This window comes from Rana temporaria, chromosome 5 (assembly GCF_905171775.1).
Source record: "Rana temporaria chromosome 5, aRanTem1.1, whole genome shotgun sequence".
Classification (NCBI taxonomy): Eukaryota; Metazoa; Chordata; class Amphibia; order Anura; family Ranidae; genus Rana; species Rana temporaria.
Genome location: NC_053493.1, coordinates 119013188 through 119032225, shown reverse-complemented (window position 1 = coordinate 119032225; position 19038 = coordinate 119013188). Strand labels below are relative to the sequence as shown.

The 19038-nt window shown below is 41.0% G+C and overlaps 1 protein-coding gene across 1 annotated transcript in view; it reads left to right on the top strand.

The window, feature by feature from the left end:
- Positions 1–12694, top strand: part of ANO10 (anoctamin 10) — a 118606-nt gene extending 105912 nt beyond the window's left edge. The window contains exons 12-13 of the mRNA XM_040353068.1: positions 4470–4589; positions 12296–12694. Coding sequence (XP_040209002.1) covers positions 4470–4589; positions 12296–12370 — 195 coding nt within the window. The 3' untranslated portion in view covers positions 12371–12694. The remainder of the gene's footprint in view (positions 1–4469; positions 4590–12295) is intronic.
- Positions 12695–19038: the final 6344 nt, after the last annotated feature.

The following is a 19038-nucleotide window of genomic DNA, read 5'->3' as shown; positions in this document are numbered from 1 at the left end:
TAATGTCATCACCTCCTCTCTTCTCTATTGTGTCCAATCAGAGAACTCCTTGCAGTCACTGAAAAAATGCAAACAGTCTATAAATTATGGCAGTGCCAAGCGAGCAAACCCCTATGGTGCAGAGAGGATTCTCACAAATAACCCAAACAGGACCAGAAACATTACAGCTATCACTGTATTAACATAAAAAACAATTCAAAGGTGTGACGTCCTTTAAACCCAACAATGCTAAAAAAAATTATCAATTCATAAAATTCTTTCTCAAATATAAAGTGCTTATTAAATGTAAGTCCATAAGTGAATAAATTTCAAAACATGAAAACAGTCCAAATAAGTGAAAAATGTGTAATCCACCACACTGATGAACTTCTGCTCAGAAGTATCAAGTGAGTAACACCACCAAGAAAGAAGAGATGTGCCACAGGACCGCTCCACCATAATAGGCTTCTTACTGGTAGAATGGATCTCGCCGTGAGATCAGAAAATGCCTTGCTGCTCTGCAGCCAATTAAGCTCCGGATCCAGGAATGGCCAACTCACTGGTCCTAAGCACATTCACTCCATAAAGGTGATAAGAGTACAGATGGATTGGACAGTGTAGTATTTATGGCAATAAGTCTATCAAAATAATAAAAATGCACTTACAAGAAATGGCATGTAACAAACACCGCTGGAGTTTCCTCTCGGCATGTGGAATGGCGTCATGTGTGGCCTCATCCCACGTTTCCCCATAACGAGCATCTTCAGGGGAACAGAGGTTCCCTGTGGGAATAGAGGAGTCTCTGTTCACCTGCCGACACTTGTTAAAGAGAAATGCTTTGGGAAGAGCCACACACAACATAATTACCGACGGCGGGAGGACACACCGGCAGTGTTTGTTAGATTCCATTTGAATCTGAAGCCTCTTTGTACTGATGAATTAAGTGTATTTATCTTTGGTATCTTTTAGTATTGTTGGATGTAAAGGGACAGCAACACTTATATCAGTTTTTATATTTTTGTCACAACTCATGCCCTGATAGATGGAAGGGTGCAGCAGTTCTAATTTAATCAAATGTATTTATTCCTTAATTGCAGGTTCATATAGCACAGGGTTTTTTTTTTTTAAATCGCTGTATAACGCCACCACTACTGCAATGATTTTCAGCTTCCCTGATGTTCAATCCAGTGAGCTATGCATGCTTACATTGTGCCAAGCTGGAAGTATGCAATGTATAATTACGTGTACCATGACAGCTGAAAAATATTGTTTAGGTGAAAATTCTTCAGCTGCCACAATTCATTTTTTTAAATCATACTTTGTCCCTCTCCTACAAAAGCCAGTGGCATATAAAATACATCATTGCAATCAAAGTGTTAAAACACAACAGCATGACCATGTTTTGTAGTTTGCCTTCAGCCAGCCTTTTTTCATTTATAATAATGTATATCACTGAAATGGGCAGGAGTCAGAACTTCAATCAGGATTTTATTGCTCTGTATATCTTAAAAGGAGAGATTTCCCCTCACTTCCTGTCCCTGTGATGCCCATACACAAAATGGTGTGGTTGGCACTAGGACAGAAGTAAACAATTCTGACCATGGTTTATGTCTATTAACGTTTTTTCCTTTTTTTTTTTTTTTACATACACAAATAAACAATAAATTGCATAGATACAAGCAACAAAAAAAACAAAACAAAAAAAAAACATGTTTTAAGCAAAGAATTTCCAGTCCTCATTTGAACACTGCTGATCTGTGATTTTGATAAATATATCCTTTAGCAAATTCTTTTAAACATTAAGTGCCAATGGCCGGTTTTATATAAAAAAAATTATAGTCTGCAAATCGAGAGACATTTTATTATTAGATTTTTTTCAGTGTTAGTTATTAGAGTCTTGGTGAAATATGATAATTATGGCACATTTTGTATGAGAAACTGGAAACTGCTGTGTAAAGAAAAGATATTCATGCTTTCTTTTAGGAAGGTTATATAAAGTTGTGCTCATAAGTTTACATACAGAATTTATGATTTCTTGGCCATTTTTTAAAGAATATGAATGATGGCATAAAAACTTTGATTCCACTCATGGTTAGTGTTTGGCCGAAGCCATTTATTATCAACTAACTAACTGTGTTTACTTACCCCAGTTCTTAATACCGTGTATTGCCCCCTTTAACATCAATGACAGCTTGAAGTCTTTTGTGGTATTTGTGGATTTGTCCCTTTATCTTCTCAGATGGTAAAGCTGCCCCTTCCTCTTGGCAAAAAGTCTCCAGTTCCTGTAAATTCTTGGGCTGTCTTGCATGAACTGCACGTTTGAGATCTCCCCAGAGTGGCTCAATGATATTGAGGTCAGGAGACTGAGATAGCCATTTCAGAACCTTCTCTTTATTCTGCTGTAGCCAATGACAGGTTGACTTGGCCTTGTGTTTTGGATCATTGTAATGTTGGAATGTCCAAGTATGTGCCATGCGCAGCTAACTGGCTGATGAATGCAAATGTTCCTCCAGTATTTTTGACCAAATTTCCTGTGCCTTTTATAACTCACATATAGCTCACGCATCCCCAAAACATCAGCGATCCACCTCCGTACCTTTCATCATAGGCCTTGTTGACTTCTCTCCAAATGTAGCATTTATGGTTGTGGCCAAAAAGCTTAATTTAGGTCTCATCACTCCAAATGACTTTGTGCCAGTAGGTTTGAGGCTTGTCTCTGTGCTTTTTGGCGTATTGTAACTGGGATACTTTGTGGCATTTGCGTATTAATGGCTTCCTTCTGGCGACTCGACCATGCAGCCCATCTTTCTTCAAGTGCCTACTTATTGTGCATCTTGAAACAACCACACCACATGTTTTTGGAGAGTCCTGTATTTCACCTGAAGTTATTTGTGGCTTTTTCTTTGCATCCTGAACAATTTTCCTGGCAGTTGTGGCTGAAATTTGAGTTGGTCTACCTGACCGTGGTTTGGTTTCAACAGAACCCCTCATTTTCCACTTCTTGATTAGAGTTTTAACACTGTTGATTGGCATTCTCAATTTCTTGGATATCTTTTTATATCCCTTTTATAAAGTTCAACTACCTTTTCCCACAGATCCTTTGACAATTCTTTTGCTTTCCCCATGACTCAGAAACCAGATACGTCAGTGCAGCACTGGATGAAAGATGCAAGGGTCTGTCCAGAAACTCGTTGACCTTTTATATACACACACACTAATTACAAGCAAACCGATCACACGTGAAGACGGTTACCTTTAATTAGCCATTCAAACCCCTTTGTGTCAACTTGTGTGCTTGTTATCAGGCCAAAATCACCAGGGAATGTAAACTTTTGATCAGGGTCATTTGGGTAGTTTCTATTGTGATTATGATTTTAAAAAAGTAAACACAGTTGATTGATAATAAATGGCTTCAGCCAAACACTAACAATGAGTGAAAGAAATGTTTTTGTGTTATTTATTTTCTCCGAAAAATAGCCAAGAAATCATACTTTATGAGCACATATTAAATATCCTTACTGTTCAATATAATTGAAGTTCAGTCAAACTTGATATTCTTGTTAATGCCCAGCTTCTTTTTTTTTTTTTTTTGTATTATAAGTTTTTAATTTGACCTTTTAAAAAATATTTACGTTTTAAAAAATATTTCTTGCATATTATTGAATTCTACATTATGTACTGCCATTGTCTGACTGAGCTTGGAGAATTACGTTTTTTCCCTTCTGGGTGTCCCTGACAGAGGAATGCAATAAAAAGTTTTTCTTTGGAACATATGCAACGCAAGTCTGCAAAACACATAGATACGTGAATTCCATCTCCCTTCACCAACCATATATCCACAATAATGATAGAACATGATCATTTGTAGCATGTCATGTTTATTAGTGAATACCGTAATATAAACTCTCAAGTTTAAAGTGTTTTTTTTCCGGCCTTGGAAAAAATAAAATAAAAGCCAGCAGCTACACATACTGCAGCTGTTGGCTTTTAATAAATGGACACTTACCTGTCCTGGAGTCCAGTGATGTTGGCACCCGCAGCATTGCGGGTAGGGGAACCCGGCAGTGTAGCCTTTCGGCTTCACGCTGTGAACCCTACTGCGCATGCATGAGGCCCCGTTCCTCTCTCCTATTGGCCCAATGGCCAGGGGAGAAGGAAGGAACCCCCACGTTGCCACACAGCTCCGCTGCAGGGACTCCTGGAAGTCATAGACTGATATCTTGTCCCCCCTCCCCCCGATAGGTGCCAATTGTAGGGGGGAGGAATACGATGAGCGTAAGGAATAAGATGAGCGGAAGTTGATTTGTAGAGGTGCTGGGTGTTGGTATCCTTTTAGCTTGTCTTTTCATAATTTCCCTCAATTTGAATTGTTGTTACTAGAACAATGATTGGGTATTCTTACCTTCAGTAAATTAATTACTAATCATGTGCAATATACAGTGGGTACATTTTTACAAGAATAATAAAAGTTATGTTTTTTTTTTTTACAGCATGCACTATTAGCTCTGAAGTGTATCTTGGCATTTGTGATTCCCGACCAGCCATACGACATCCGGATAAAGTTAGCCAGGCTGGAATTTGAGTCCTTGGAAGCTCTTAAAGAGAAACAGGTAAGAGAAAAGAAATGCACAAAATGAAAGGCAGGCTAAAGTATAATGAAAACAAGACGAAGAGTCTGAAGCCTCGTACACACACTCGGTTTTCTCGGCAAGAACCAGCAAGAAAACTGCTGGCAGAGCTTTTTTGCCGAGTAAACCGTGCGTGTGTACGAGGCTTTCAGGTTTCTCTTCAAGAAAACTGCCCAGAATCTAGACGAGAAAAATAGAGAACCTGCTCTCTATTTTCTCGTCGTGAGATTCTCGGTAGTGTTTTCCTGCTGAGAAACCCGAGCGTGTGTATACTTACCTGTCGCCGCGGAAACCCGTGCATGCTCAAAATGACTGACGCATGCGCGGTAGCTTCCAAGGCATAGGTAGGGTGTAGCAAGATGGCGGCGACGGCATCGAATGTGACGACCGCATGCTCGTTGTAGTCTATGACGTCACCGCATTCGTGCCATTCAAAAGAACGGCGGTTCTTTTGAATGGAGTGTGTGTATACTTGGCCGGCAAGAGAATCTTGCCAAGAAGCTCGTCAGGAAAAACATTCTGGGCCGTGTGTACAGGCCTTGCGTCTTTAATGGCCTTGGGCATGCTTTGTCCAGACAATTAGCATGAAAGCCATTTCTCTGGAGCCTTCCAGTTATGGTTTGTAGTTATGTGTTTTATATGTGATTTATGGTGATTTTCAGTCTTTGTTACATTGTGAAATATTCATACTTGTAATTAAAAATGGCAAAAAACATTTTTAAAGTATCCAGCTCTATACTTTATCAAAAACATACCTTTCTACCCCATTGGGGATCAAACAAGGAATGACTTATGCCAAAAGAGACCGCTAAGAAATTATTTTATTAGGCAAAAGAGTCAGATTATCAGCTCATTGGGACAATCAGGATATTTTTTAATGTGAGTTACAAAATAGCCACCTCCAATGAAAAGTAATTTAACCTTCTTGGCTCTGCCATATGTCCAAATCTAGAGGCATTTGTTAAGGTTGGCATCATTTGTTCATGGTATTTTGTATTAGCGTATTATGTTACTGAAAAATGTCAACAGCCTCAGCCTGTGATTCATCTGGGTTGTATATTTTTAGCATTAATATGAATAAACAGAACATATTTTATATTTTTTGAAGATATGAAAGTTGGAGGGTGGAGGTGAACATTCCCTAATGTTAATATTATTGTTAATAAGTTATTAGGGGCCCCAAACTTTAATGACACTTTTCAAGTCAATACAATACATAAAGCTTTTCCATGTTCAAGTTGCCAAGATGAAAGTGCATGTCTACCCAAAACTTTTTTTATTTGGATAGAATGAAGAGGGGTTCCCTGCAAGAATGTTAATACTATCCAGAGCTCTGTTTGGAGATAGTCATTTCACCAGATAGAAATTGAGGGAAAATCTTTAAAGAGGAAGTAAACTCTGATTGTTTTTTTTTCTTCCCTGCAAAGTAATAATGTGCTAGTATTCATCGCATACTAGCACATTATGTGACACTCGCCTTCAAATTAAGACCACATCGTCCCCTCTGGAGGCCGCATCCATCTTCCCCATGGGGCCGCGGACTCTGGCTGTGTGATTGGCTAGAGCTGCGTGACCTCACTCACGGGCACACTTCTGAAGAAACAACACGGGCTGCCTTTTCTTCACTGCATCATCGGTGCAGTTTACAGTAAATACCTTCTAAATGGTGCACGTTTAGGAGGGATTTACAGTACCTACAGTATTTTTGTTTTTGTTGCTTTTGGAGATTTTCTCCAGTTCCTGTCTGGTAAACTGTTAGCAGGATAGGAAGTAAAGGTACAGTAAATCTCTCTAACGAAACCCCTGAGAGCAGTACAAATCTTAACGGATTCTAAATCTTTCCATTCTATCCAACACTTATAAAAAACAAGAAAAAAAAGGCCTTTTTGTAAGGTTACAGTCAGTACAGTTCAGGGTCTCTAAATGTATCTTGTAAAACTCATTTGAACTACTGTATAAGGCCTCATTCCCAGTAGCAATGTCAAACCTGCATGTATATGCATTTAGAAGACATTTCTAAATGCATGTAATGATTTTTTCAATGGTGCTGTTCACACTATGGGTTTACCTCCATGTGCAGTCAGTTTACAGTGCTTTGAACAAGTATTCATACCCCTTGACATTTTCCACATTTTGTCATGTTACAACCAAAAACATAAATGTATTTTATTGGGCTTTAATGTCATAGACCAACACAAAGTGGCACATAATTGTGAAATGGAAGGAAATTGGTTTTCAATTTTATTTTACAAGTAAATATCTGAAACGTGGTTTACATTTGTATCCAGCCCCCTTTATTCCGATACTCCTTAGACCCCTTTCACACTGGAGCGGTGTGCAGGCTCTATTTCGCTAAAAATAGCACCTGCAAACCGACCCCAAACAGCTGCTGCTGTTTCTCCAGTTGCAAAGCCTGAGGGCTGAGGGCTTTTCACACTGGATCGGTGCGCTAGCAGGATGGGAAAAAAAAGTCCTGCTAGCAGCATCTTTGGATTGGTGAAGGAGTGGTGTGTATACCGCTCCTTCACCACTCCCGCCCATTGAAATCAATGGGACACTGCGGCTATACCACAGGCAACGAGCCTCTGCAGGCGGTTTTTACCCTTTCTCGGCCGCTGGTGGGGGTAGTGCCGCGAAATTAGCGGTAAAGCGCCGCTAAAAATAGAGGCGCTTTAGCGCCACTGCACCTCCCGTCCCAGTGTGAAAGGGGTCTAACTAAAATCTAGTGAAACCAATTGCTGTCATCTAATTGGTAAATAGAGGCGTCCACCTGTGTGTAATTTAATCTCTGCAGTGCCAGACCATCCATAGAGGGTGTAAAGGCGCCACCTCCCCTATCTATGTGTCCGGCCCCCTGATCTACATATTGTGACACCGGACTATGGATTCCAAGTTGTGTGACGATAGAGAATTCATCTTTGCTAATTTTCCCGCTAAAGTTCCTCCCCGCCAATCAGGAGGCGGGTCGTGATATTTTTTTTTTCCAATTGGCCAAAGCATAAGGCAATCCTATTGGGTGCCTAGCGCTTTGGCGGAATAGGAGGCACACGTCAGAGGAAGCTTGAGGAGCGGATACCGGAGCCGCCGCTGCCCGCACTCCAGGGGAGGACATTACAGCCCTGCCACACGAGTGGGTAAGTGCCGGACTGCCCACGGGGCGAGAGGGGGGTGCCGCGCTACTGGATCTCAGTATAAATACAGCTGTTCTATGAAGTCCTCAGAGGTTTGTTAGAGAACCTTGGTGAACAAACGCATCATGAAGGCCAAGGAACACACGAGACAGGTCAAGAATAAAGATGTGGAGAAGTGTAAAACAGGGTTAGGTTCTAAAAAAAAAAATATCCCAAGCTTTGAACATCTCACAGAGCACTGTTCATTCCATCATCCAAAAATGGAAAGCGTATGGCACAGCAGCAAACCTACCAAGAAATGTCCGTCCATCTAAACTGACAGGCCGGGCAAGGAGAGCATTAATTGGAGAAGCCGCCTAGAGGTTTATGGTAACTCTGGAGGAGCTACAGAGATCCACAGCTCAGGTGGGCGAATCTGGCCTTTATGGAAGAGTGGCAAGAAGAAAGTCATTGTTGAAAGAAAGTCATATTTGCAGTTTGCAAAAAGCCATGTGGGGGACACAGCAAACATGTGGAAGAAGGTGCGCTGGTCAGATGAGACCAAAATTGTACTTTTTGGCCTAAAAGCAAAACGCTATGTGTGATGGAAAACTAACACTGCACTTCACTCTGAAAACACACCATCCCCACCATGAAACATGGTGGTGGCAGCATCACGTTGTGAGGATGTTTTTCTTCAGCAGAGACAGGAAAGCTGGTCAGAGTTGATGGGAAGATGGATATAGCCAAGTACAGGGCAATCTTAGAAGAAAACCTGTTAAAGTCGACAAAAGACCTGAGACTGGGGTGGAGGTTCACCTTCCTGCAGGACAACGACCCTAAACATACATCCAGCGCTACAATGGAATGGTTTAGATCAAAGTATATTCATGTGTTAGAATGGACTAGTCAAAGTCCAGACCTAAATCCAATTAAGAATCTGTGGCAAGTCTTGAATATTGCTGTTCACAGACGCTCTCCATCCAATCTGGCAGAGCTTGAACTATTTTGCAAAGAAGGGCAAAAATGTCACTCTCTAGATGTGCAAAGCTGGTAGAGACATTGCAGCTGTAATTGCAGTAAAAAGTGGTTCTACTCATTCAGGGGGGCTGAATACAAATGCACAACACGCTTTTCCGATATTTATTTGTAAAACATTTTGAAAACCATTTGTCATTTTCCTTCTCAATTATGTGCCACTTTGTGTTGATCTATCACATAAAATCCAAATAAAATACATTTTCATTTTTGCTTGTAACATAACAAAATGTGGGAAATTTCAGGGGGTATGAATACTTTTTTCAAGGCAGTGTAGCTGCTGTTAGAGAAAATATAATTCTTTGTGTCCAGAATCTGATTAGACACTCTAAATGCTTGTAAACTCAGCTAAATCTGCTTATAGTCCAGGGTCACACTGGGCTGCGGGAATGAAGCCGTGCGATTTCAGCTGAACTTGCACAATTTCTCCTGCTTGTCAGTCCCAATTTCTGCTGCGATTACAGAGACATCTGTGCAGTTTCTGCATAGATGTCAATGTAAATTGTGGGCCAAAATCGTGAAAAGTAGTACAGAAACGACTTTTTGAAATATGTGGAGCGCCACAGATGCGGCGGTGCAATTGCCGGCAAATGCCTCCGATTTGGCATGTCAACCCAGGGCTAAAGCAGGAACATCTAAATGCAGGTAAAGTGATCTGTGAAACCAAAAAAGTGTTTATACTTCCCATGTTACTTCTCCTGTATTTACAACATCTAAAGGTACTAGTGCCAGTGTGAATGTGGACATAAAACAGTGTTCAGTGTTTGAAAGTTAGTTTTATTCCTAAGCCAGCTATGTCCTGAGTAGAAAATGTTTTCTCTGCCAGCAGCTACAGAGTGGGACCCTTTCTGTAGGTAAGCAGTGGTCTATCTGCAGAGGTCCCACACACCTTCTTCTGAGTCAGACATTTAGCGCTACAATCAGCAAAGCTTATTTTCCTCGCTGATTATAGAGCTCTGACTAAGGGCATGTGTTGTAGGATCTCTCCAGAGAAATCACTGCTTCCCCACACAGAATAAGGGTCCTTTTCTGTAGCGTGCTGGCAGTGGTTAGGCGTTTCCACTGCAACCTGCAGCTGCTTTGTAAAGAAAACAAACTGTAAGACAATAAAGGGGTTGTAAAGGTACAATTTTTTATTCCTAAAGCTTCCTTTACCTTAGTGCAGTCCTCCTTCACTTACTTCATCCTTCGATTTTGCTTTTAAATGTCCTTATTTCTTCTGAGAAATTCTCACTTCCTGTTCTTCTGTCTGTAACTCCACACCGTAATGTGAGGCTTTCTCCCTGGTGTGGAGTGTTGTGCTCGCCCCCTCCCCTGGAATACAGGAGAGTCAGGACGCCCACTAATACACAGCTCCTTTCTCTATCTGCAACATAGAGAGTGTCCTGACTCTCCTGTATTCCAGGGGAGGGGGCGAGCACTACACTCCACATCAGGGAGAAAGCCTTACATTACGGTGTGGAGTTACAGACAGAAGAACAGGTAGTGAGGATTTCTCAGAAGAAATAAGGACATTTAAAAGCAAAATCGAAGGATGAGGTAAGTGAAGGAGGACTGCACTAAGGTAAAGGAAGCTATTCAGGGAAAAAAAAATTGTACCTTTGCAACCCCTTTAAATTGTTTTTGAAGTAAAGAAAGGCCTTACTTTTGGTATGTTCACTATTCTAGGCAGAAAACATTTCTTTAAAAAAAGTACACATTTTACATGCACATTTCAAATTTGGGTCCAGTCCTGTGCAGCAGCTGTATTAATGTAAACACATAGGGGGTTATTAACGAACAGGCAAATCAACTTTGCACTACAAGTGCAAAGTGCATTTGAAATTGCACTGAAAGTGAACTTGATAGTGCAGTCGCTGTAGATCCGAGGGAGAAATGCAAGGCAAATAATGAAAAGCATTTTAGCTTGCTCATTATTGGATGATAAAATCAGTAGAGCTTCTCCTCATTTCAGATCAACCCCTCAGATTTACAGCGACTGCACTTCCAAGTGCACTTTCAGTGCAATTTCAAGTACACTTTGCACTTGAAGTTTGCACTTGTTAGGATTTGCCTTTCGTAAATAACCATGGCCGATTCGCCCTATAGGCTCACTATGCAAGCCGCTTAGGGCCCCGCAAAGCTGCGAAGGGCCACCCCAAATTACTAGAGGCCCCGGCTGGTAAGAAGTGATTTTTGCCCCCTAACCCCGCTTCTCAACTCGCTGGCTGCATGGGAGAAGAGGCAAGAAGTCAGCACCCCCTGCTTCTCAATTTAATGTAAGATGTCATTTCCGACAGCAGAACACCCCCTCCCCCCGCTTCTCAACTTTCTTTAATGTGACATGTCATTTTGCTTAGGGCCCCAGGGAGGTCAGGATCGGCACTGTAAATAACCCTCATAGTGCAAATATATCAGAGTTTAATGCTGCATGGGATACCCACACCTGACGCCATTTACATCTTCAGTACTGCCTTCATTCTTTGAAATCTGACACTAGCTTTCAACTAAGGATAGAGATGTCTGTTGTTTTATATGGGGTCTTCTGACAAATGTGGAGGGTTGCAGATAAAGATCAGGGCAAGGTAGACATTGAAGAATGACTTCTTCCCTTCCTCAAAAATATGTGGCTGCACTGCAAAAACTGCTAGTGTGGGCAAGGGCATTAGAATTTACAGGGTTTATATTGGTATTATTGTCCCTTTACCACTCCACTATTTTTATGGTAGAATATACACTAAGGGCCAGATTCTCGTACGCTCGCGTAACTTTGTTGCCGGCGTAACGTATCTGATTTACGTTGCGCCTCCGCAACTTAGACGGGCAAGTGCTGTATTCTCAAAGCACTTGCTTTGTAAGTTGCGGCGGCGTAGCGTAAATCGGCCGGCGTAAGCCCGCCTGATTCAAATTTGGATCAGGGGGCGTGTTTTATGTAAATCTTCTGTGACCCTACGTGATTGACGTTATTCCCGAACGGCCCATGCGCCGTCCGTGGAATTTCCCAGTGTGCATTGCTCCAAATTACGCAGCAAGGACGTCATTGGTTTTGACGTGAATGTAAATGACGTCCAGCTCCATTCAAGGACGACCTTACGCAAACGACGTAACTTTTTCAAATTTTGACGCAGGAACGACGGCCATACTTAACATTGTTACGCCGCACTTACGCCACCATATAGCAGGGGTAACTATACGCCGGGAAAAGCCTAACGTAAACGGCATAAATGTACTGCGTCGGCCGGGCGTACGTTTGTGAATTCGCGTATCTAGCTAATTTGCATACTCAACGTGGAATTCGATGGAAGCGCCACCTAGCGGCCAGTGTAAATATGCAGTTACAATATGACGGTGTAACACAGTTACGCCAGTAGGATCTACGGGAAAGCTATGCGTAACTGATTTTAAGAATCAGGCGCATAGATACAACCGCGCAACGCAGAGATACAAAGCTGTGAATCCGGGCCTAAATGTCAAAAATCTGTTTTAAATGTACCAACACAATATAGCGATTTCACTAAAATGACCACTGTTTCATTCTAACTTTTTTTTGTGGTTTTCTAGCAAGTAAAGCTGTCTTACGAATCACTCGGTGAAAGTCCCTCGGAGAAAGACAACCTGTTTATTGATGAAAACTAGAGACGCAAGAAGATAAAATAAACTATTTAACTGTGCAATGCAATACCTGTCCACTGCTGCCTACACCAAAGCGCCACTGGCTATGCTGGATGAAGCGATTTACTGTATCGCCTCTACATGTACTATCTTCTGTCTCTGTAACGTAAATGATTATATGCATGGTGACTGTAAGAGATGTCTGCTGTATTTTCCTTTTGGTTATAATTTGGTTTGTATATAGACAGTGTGTATTAGACTCTGATTAACTGGCGGAGAATCAGGGGAACTTTAATCCAGTTAAAGCTGGATTGCAGAAGTGCAATACAGGTACTTTGTTTTATATGAGGTGATTGTTTACTTGTCCTTAATATTTTATATTGTATATCATTCAGGTTTAGGTAGATCTTCAGCTGATTTATTCTTACAGAGGTATTTAATTGTAAATGCACTATACGCTTTTAACCACTTTAGGCCCCTTTCAGACGGGTGTTCCAAACGGGTCCACCTGTCAGTTTTTCAGACGGGCCCGATCGGAAGGTTCATTCATCCGTTTACTCCCGCCTACCTCCAGGTTCGATCACACCCGCTTAAAAACTCCGACCTCTTCCATTTAGGTGGATCCGAGGTAGCTGGGTGTAAACGGACAGTGGGGTCTGTTCACTCTTGGTTGCCTATAGAGCAGACCAGGCTCTACCTGCTCTGCTCTGAACATCAAGGGAATCGGTCCATAGATCCTATGCTGATTGCAACGAAATCCACCCTGTGTGAAAGGCGCTTTAAGCCTTGTACACCGCTATACTAACTATCCAGTGTTAATACAATGCTTTTCCCTGCTGTGTTATTGTGTTTTGACAGGGGAACAGCCCCCTGCCAGAACAGTCAGTCCTTAGTGAGAGCCGGTCTGCAGACCGTTTTCAGGTCATAACCCTTCAACAGAAACCATGCCGACCGGCTGCCATAACATGGGTTAAGTGTCGGACAGTTTCTTTTGAAACTGGCTGATGTCACCTGACATTCGACCTGTGTGTACTAGGCGTTAAGCCGTGTACACACGACCATTTTTAATGTCCTAAAAAAACAAAGTTTTTCTCGACGTGATTCTTCTTAATCCTGCCTTGCCTACACACGATTGTGAACAAAAAAATGCTTGAGCAAAGTGCGGTGACGTACAACACGTACGACGGCACTATAAAGGGGAAGTTCCATTCAGATGGCGCCACCCTTTGGGCGGCTTTTGCTAATTTCGTGTTAGTAAAAGTTTGGTGAGAGACGATTCGCGCATTTCAGTCTTCATGCTTTTCAGTCTGTAAGGGTCCTTTCACACGTGCGGACCGTTTTTTAGATCAGTTTTTTATCATCAGTTGATTCGTTTTTTCATTCATTTTTCATCCGTTTTACATCCTTTTTTCATCAGTTGTCATCCGTTTTTCATCAGTTGTCATCCGTTTTTCATCAGTTTTTTCATCCGTTTTTCATCAGTTTTTTCATCCGTTTTTCATCAGTTTTTTCATCCGTTTTTTTTTTTTTTTTGTTAGAACTTTATTTTTATTACATATTTTGATGAAAAACGGATGTTAGCGGATCGGATGTTAAACGGATCGTCCGCTAACATCCGTCTTTAGTCCGTTCCGTTTTTTTGACGGAAGAAAAATAGGGTTTTCTTCCGTTCAAAAAAACAGAGCTTAACTGAGACGAATGTTAACGGACGTTAGCGGATGCTCATCCGCTAACGTACGCTATCCCATTGGAAAGCATTGCAGTCCGTAAACGGACGTATGAAAAAACGGACAAACGGTCTGCACATGTGAAAGGGACCCTTACAGCGTGACCAATGTGCCATCTCCATTATGCTAGTTTTGCCAGAACGAGTGCTCCCGTCTCATAACTTGCTTCTGAGCATGCACGTTTTTTTCCCCATCGTTAAAGCCTACACACGACCGTTTTTCACGGCGTGAAAAACGACGAGAAAAATTGGAGCATGTTCTAAATTTTTAATGCCCATTTTTCACATCGAGAAAAATGCCCTGGAGCCTACACATGATCGTTTTTAATGACTATTTAAAAAAATTGCATTTTTCACGTAACAAAAAAACGGTACGCGGCATTAGAGTCCTTTCACATGAGTGTCATCAGTTCACTCAGGTTTTTTGCTTCAGAAAAAAATGATGAAACAGTTTACACAAGCTTACACATCCATGTTCAGTTCAGTTTACATCCGTTTTTGAATCAGTTTATTTTAGCTGTTGCAGAAAGTAATTTTAGGTGACAAACCTATAAACAAAAATTGTTTCTTACCTAAACAAAGCAGACCTAAGCGGATGGCATCTGTTTACAGTCATCAGATCTATCTAATCGTAAAAGGACGCAGCCTTGTTCCATTTAAAAAATCAGATCTGAATAGACACAGATGTAGGCGGGTGATTATCCATTTATATCCGCCCACCCATAGACATACATTGTGGTTCAGCCTGGATTTGTCCAAAAAACTGACAGACAAATCCAGACTGAACGCCTGTGTGAAAGGGCCCTTAAAGGCAAAGAACAACAAACCTGGAAGAACGTTAAAAGAAATCAATTCCAATTACCCTATTTGGTAGTTATAGCTGATATATGATGATTGTTCTGTATTCTATATAATGACAGAGCCAAATGATACCAATCAGTATTGTGTATTTACTGAATTTGATATGGTCATGAATGCGAATGCCATTTGAGCTAAAAGTACAATAAAATGTCAGCTTGGTAATCTTGATATTCGGGAAAAACTAAGTTGAAAAAAACATAAATTATATATGGTGGCATATCCATGAACACTTTCTAATGAAAACCAATATGTGTATTTTGTGTGTTGTGTTCTAGTACAGCATTTTGGAACACATATTTAGACTTTTTCAAATATGAATGTTGGCTCCATGTATTGTGTCTTGCATTGTCTTAGGCCTCGTACACACGAGGGGACATGTCCGATGAAAACAGTCCGCGGACTGTTTTCATCGGACATGTCCGCTCGGAGATTTCGGTCTGATGGTTGTACACACCATCAAACCGAAATCCGCGCGGACAGGATACGTGGTGACGTGGCCGTGACGATGACGCGGCAACGTCCGCGACCCTGGGAGGTCAATGCTTCCACGCATGCGTCGAATCACTTTGACGCATGCGAGGGCTTTCGGCCGAGCGGACATGTCCGGTAAGTCGTACAGTCGACCGAACATGTCCGACGGACAGGCTTCCAGCGGACATGTTTCTTAGCATGCTAAGAAACATTTGTCCGCTGGAAACCTGTCCGATCCGCCGGAAAATTGTCCGGTCGGCCGTACACACGACCGAACATGTCTGCTGAAACTGGTCCGTGGACCAGTTTCAGCAGACATGTTCGGTCGTGTGTACGAGGCCTTAGAGTACAGTAATATCAAAGGGGTACTTTATACCACATCCTTTTAAATAAAATGTGGCAGGGTAATCCCTCAATATCCTGTCAGACATGTTGGGGGGGACTGTATATTAAAAATATATTGTATGCAGAGTCAAAGCACACTGGGATTGATTTACTAAAACTGGAGAGTGAAAATGTGGTGCAGCTGTGCATGGTAGGACCAAAAGATTCTCTCCTGAATGTGGTTCTTCTGCATTCAGGAGAGGAGCTTTGACTGCCTCTAAATGCTGCTGCTTCAAGACTTCTTTAAAAGCCTGTGAGGTTGATTTACTAAAACTGTAGCGTGCAAACTTTGGTGCAGCTGTGCATGGTAGCCAATCCGATTTTAACTTCGACTTGTTCAGTTAAGCTTAGACAATAAAACCTGGAAGCTGATTGGTTTCTATGCAGAGCTGCAATACATTTTGCACTCTCCAGTTTTAGTAAATCAACCCCGTTGTACCTCATGGCAGTTAGAAAAGCTAAGCCATGGAACTGAATGACAAGTTCCTGTTCCAGAAGTATCTGTGAATATGTATTGCAATGCATTAATACAAACAGTAAACTACTGTTGAAAATATTTAGACATACTTTTACTCAACAATTTTCTTTAGGGCCCATTCACACGAGGAACCATGTGTAAATCACACAGGAACACAGTGTGCTTCCTGGGTGATTCACATGTAGTTCTGTGCAGTACGATTTCAGCCCATCAATTTTGAATGGGCTAAAATCGCTCCGCACCAAAAGTAGTGCATGCACTACTTTTGGAAATGCACTACAATCGGATTGCATGGTACTTTTGGACCATGTGATCCGGTGTGAGCAAACGCACTACATTGGTGACTTGAGTTTGGGGTGTCATTAACTTTGCACTGACAGCCGCGGCAGTGTGATTGGAATGCAGTGAGGGAAACGGTGTGGAACGTGGGTTTCCTGCACCTCATTCTATTGTTAATGGGCCCAAAAATCTGCTTTATTGGGTATGCATACCTAGGTATGCATACCTAGTGACTTCCATGAAACGTAAAAGGGGAGATTTACTAAAACTGGAGAGTGCAAAATCTGGTGCTGCTCTGCATAGAAACCAATCCGCTTCCAGATTTTTTTTGGCAAAGCTTAATTGAACTCGCTGACATTGGAAGCTGATTGGCTACCATGCACAGTTGCCCCAGATTTTGAACTCTCCAGTTTTAGTAAAGAAACCCCAAAGACTTTCTTTAAACATGAATTGTATTAAAATAATAACCACTAATACCTGATACTAGTAATGCTTTCTAAATTAGAACATAGCTTTGTTTACTTTATGAAAATTAAAGCATGGAAGAGGGAGGTGTATAAAAATCTTTTTTTATTTGGCTTTGGATTTGTTTTGTGTCTATAAACAGTTGTAGCGTAGTTTTAGATGCATACCGATTGCATTTCAGACCGATCTGAGATGCTTTGAAGATCATTTAAAATACATTGACAGGTGCTTCCAAGCTACATCAGCCGGCTTTGAGCTGCTTTTGCATTTCTGTAGACTTGTGTGGTGGGGGGAAGCATTTCTGACACAAACATGGGCCACCATAGGTTTTCAACATACAAGCCTTGTGTGAACTTTGTGTACACAATTAAATATTTTACCATCCTTTATGGTATTCAAATATTTAACCTAAATGCTTCTTGGCTTGTAGTATGTAGCTCAGCTTTTTAAGACACTCAAAAATGAAAGGGGATTCTCCAAATTCTCATTTACTAGCAATCTGCTAAATCTCTTTATATATATATATATATATATATATATATATATATATATATATATATATATATATATATATATATATATATATATATATATATATATATATATATATATATATATATATAATGTGTGTGTGTGTGTGTATTTTTTTTTTTATTTCATGAAATTGACCTGCAAAAGGCAAGAGTTCTATTAAATTGCATTCATTGCTGTAAAGGGATTGATACCTCCTTAGGCTTCATACACACTGGACGCTAAAAAAAGCTATAAAAATGCCAGTAGCTTTGCAGGGAGCCTTTCAATGTTTTTTTTAACGTTTTTGCAATAGCGTTTATTAGCGTTTTTTAGTGTTAGCATATTTTACCTTTTTTTTTATGGATCAAAAAACGCTAAAAAAACACTGGCGTTTTTTAGAGTTTATCGGTGCTTTGCCACCAAAAAACGGCAGTTTGAAAATGATTTTCAGGCGTTCAGAAAAAAGCCCATTAACTGCACTGCTCATTAAAGCTGTTAAACTTCCATGTGTGCATGGACACATAGGCTAACATAGAGTGGAGTTTTTGGGCTTTGAAAAAAAAAACGAAATAAAAAAATTTAGTTTAATCAGCTCCAGCGTGCATGGAGCCTAATGCCCTGTACACACGATCGGATATCTGATGGAATCTAATCCGATGGATTTTTTCATCGGATATCCGATGAAGCTGACTTTCATCAGTCTTGCCTACACACCATCAGTCAAAAATCCGACCGTGTCCAACACGGTGATGTAAAACACTACAACGTGCTGAGAAAAATTAAGTTCAATGCTTCCGAGCATGTGTCGACTTGATTCTGAGCATGCGTGGATTTTTGACCGACGGAGTTCCACACAGACGATTCGTTTTTATCTATCGTTTTTTTATCCATAGGAGAATTTTAAAACATGTTCTATTTTTTTTCATCGATGGAAAACGAACAGTCCGTTTTCATCAGACAAACCGATCGTGTGTACAGGGCTTTACTCTCTCATTTCAACAGAATCTCATCTTATTTGAATGACAGCTGTGTATAGCCTATAAATATATATATATTTTTTTTTTTTTTATATAGTAACCATTTACAGTTGTCAGGACCAGGATCTCAGCTCAGGGCCTCTGCTGTGTCAGACAAATGCTCTTCATCCCTTTGACAAACATACTTTCTATCTTGATTCTGGTGAACATTGCAATCTTTGCTACTGCCGTGAATATCCTATTTAAGCCATGCCTCTGCACTTCCTATTGCCAGATTACTGTGCTTTTCTCCAGCCTTCTTCCTTTGGCTTATTCCTCAACTATTGTTCCTCTTGATCCCAACCTGAAAGCACTTCTTACCAACCTTTGTCTTGTTCACTGACTACGCTTCTGCTTGATCCCTACCTGCTACATTTGCTACCACACCTCGGCTTGCTCACCTCCTGGTGGGGCGACCCTGAGGACCATGACCTGTCACTAGCAGGCAGTGATGCTTATTTCTGCCATCAGGAGCTCTGGTGAAGACCAGTTAGTGCTT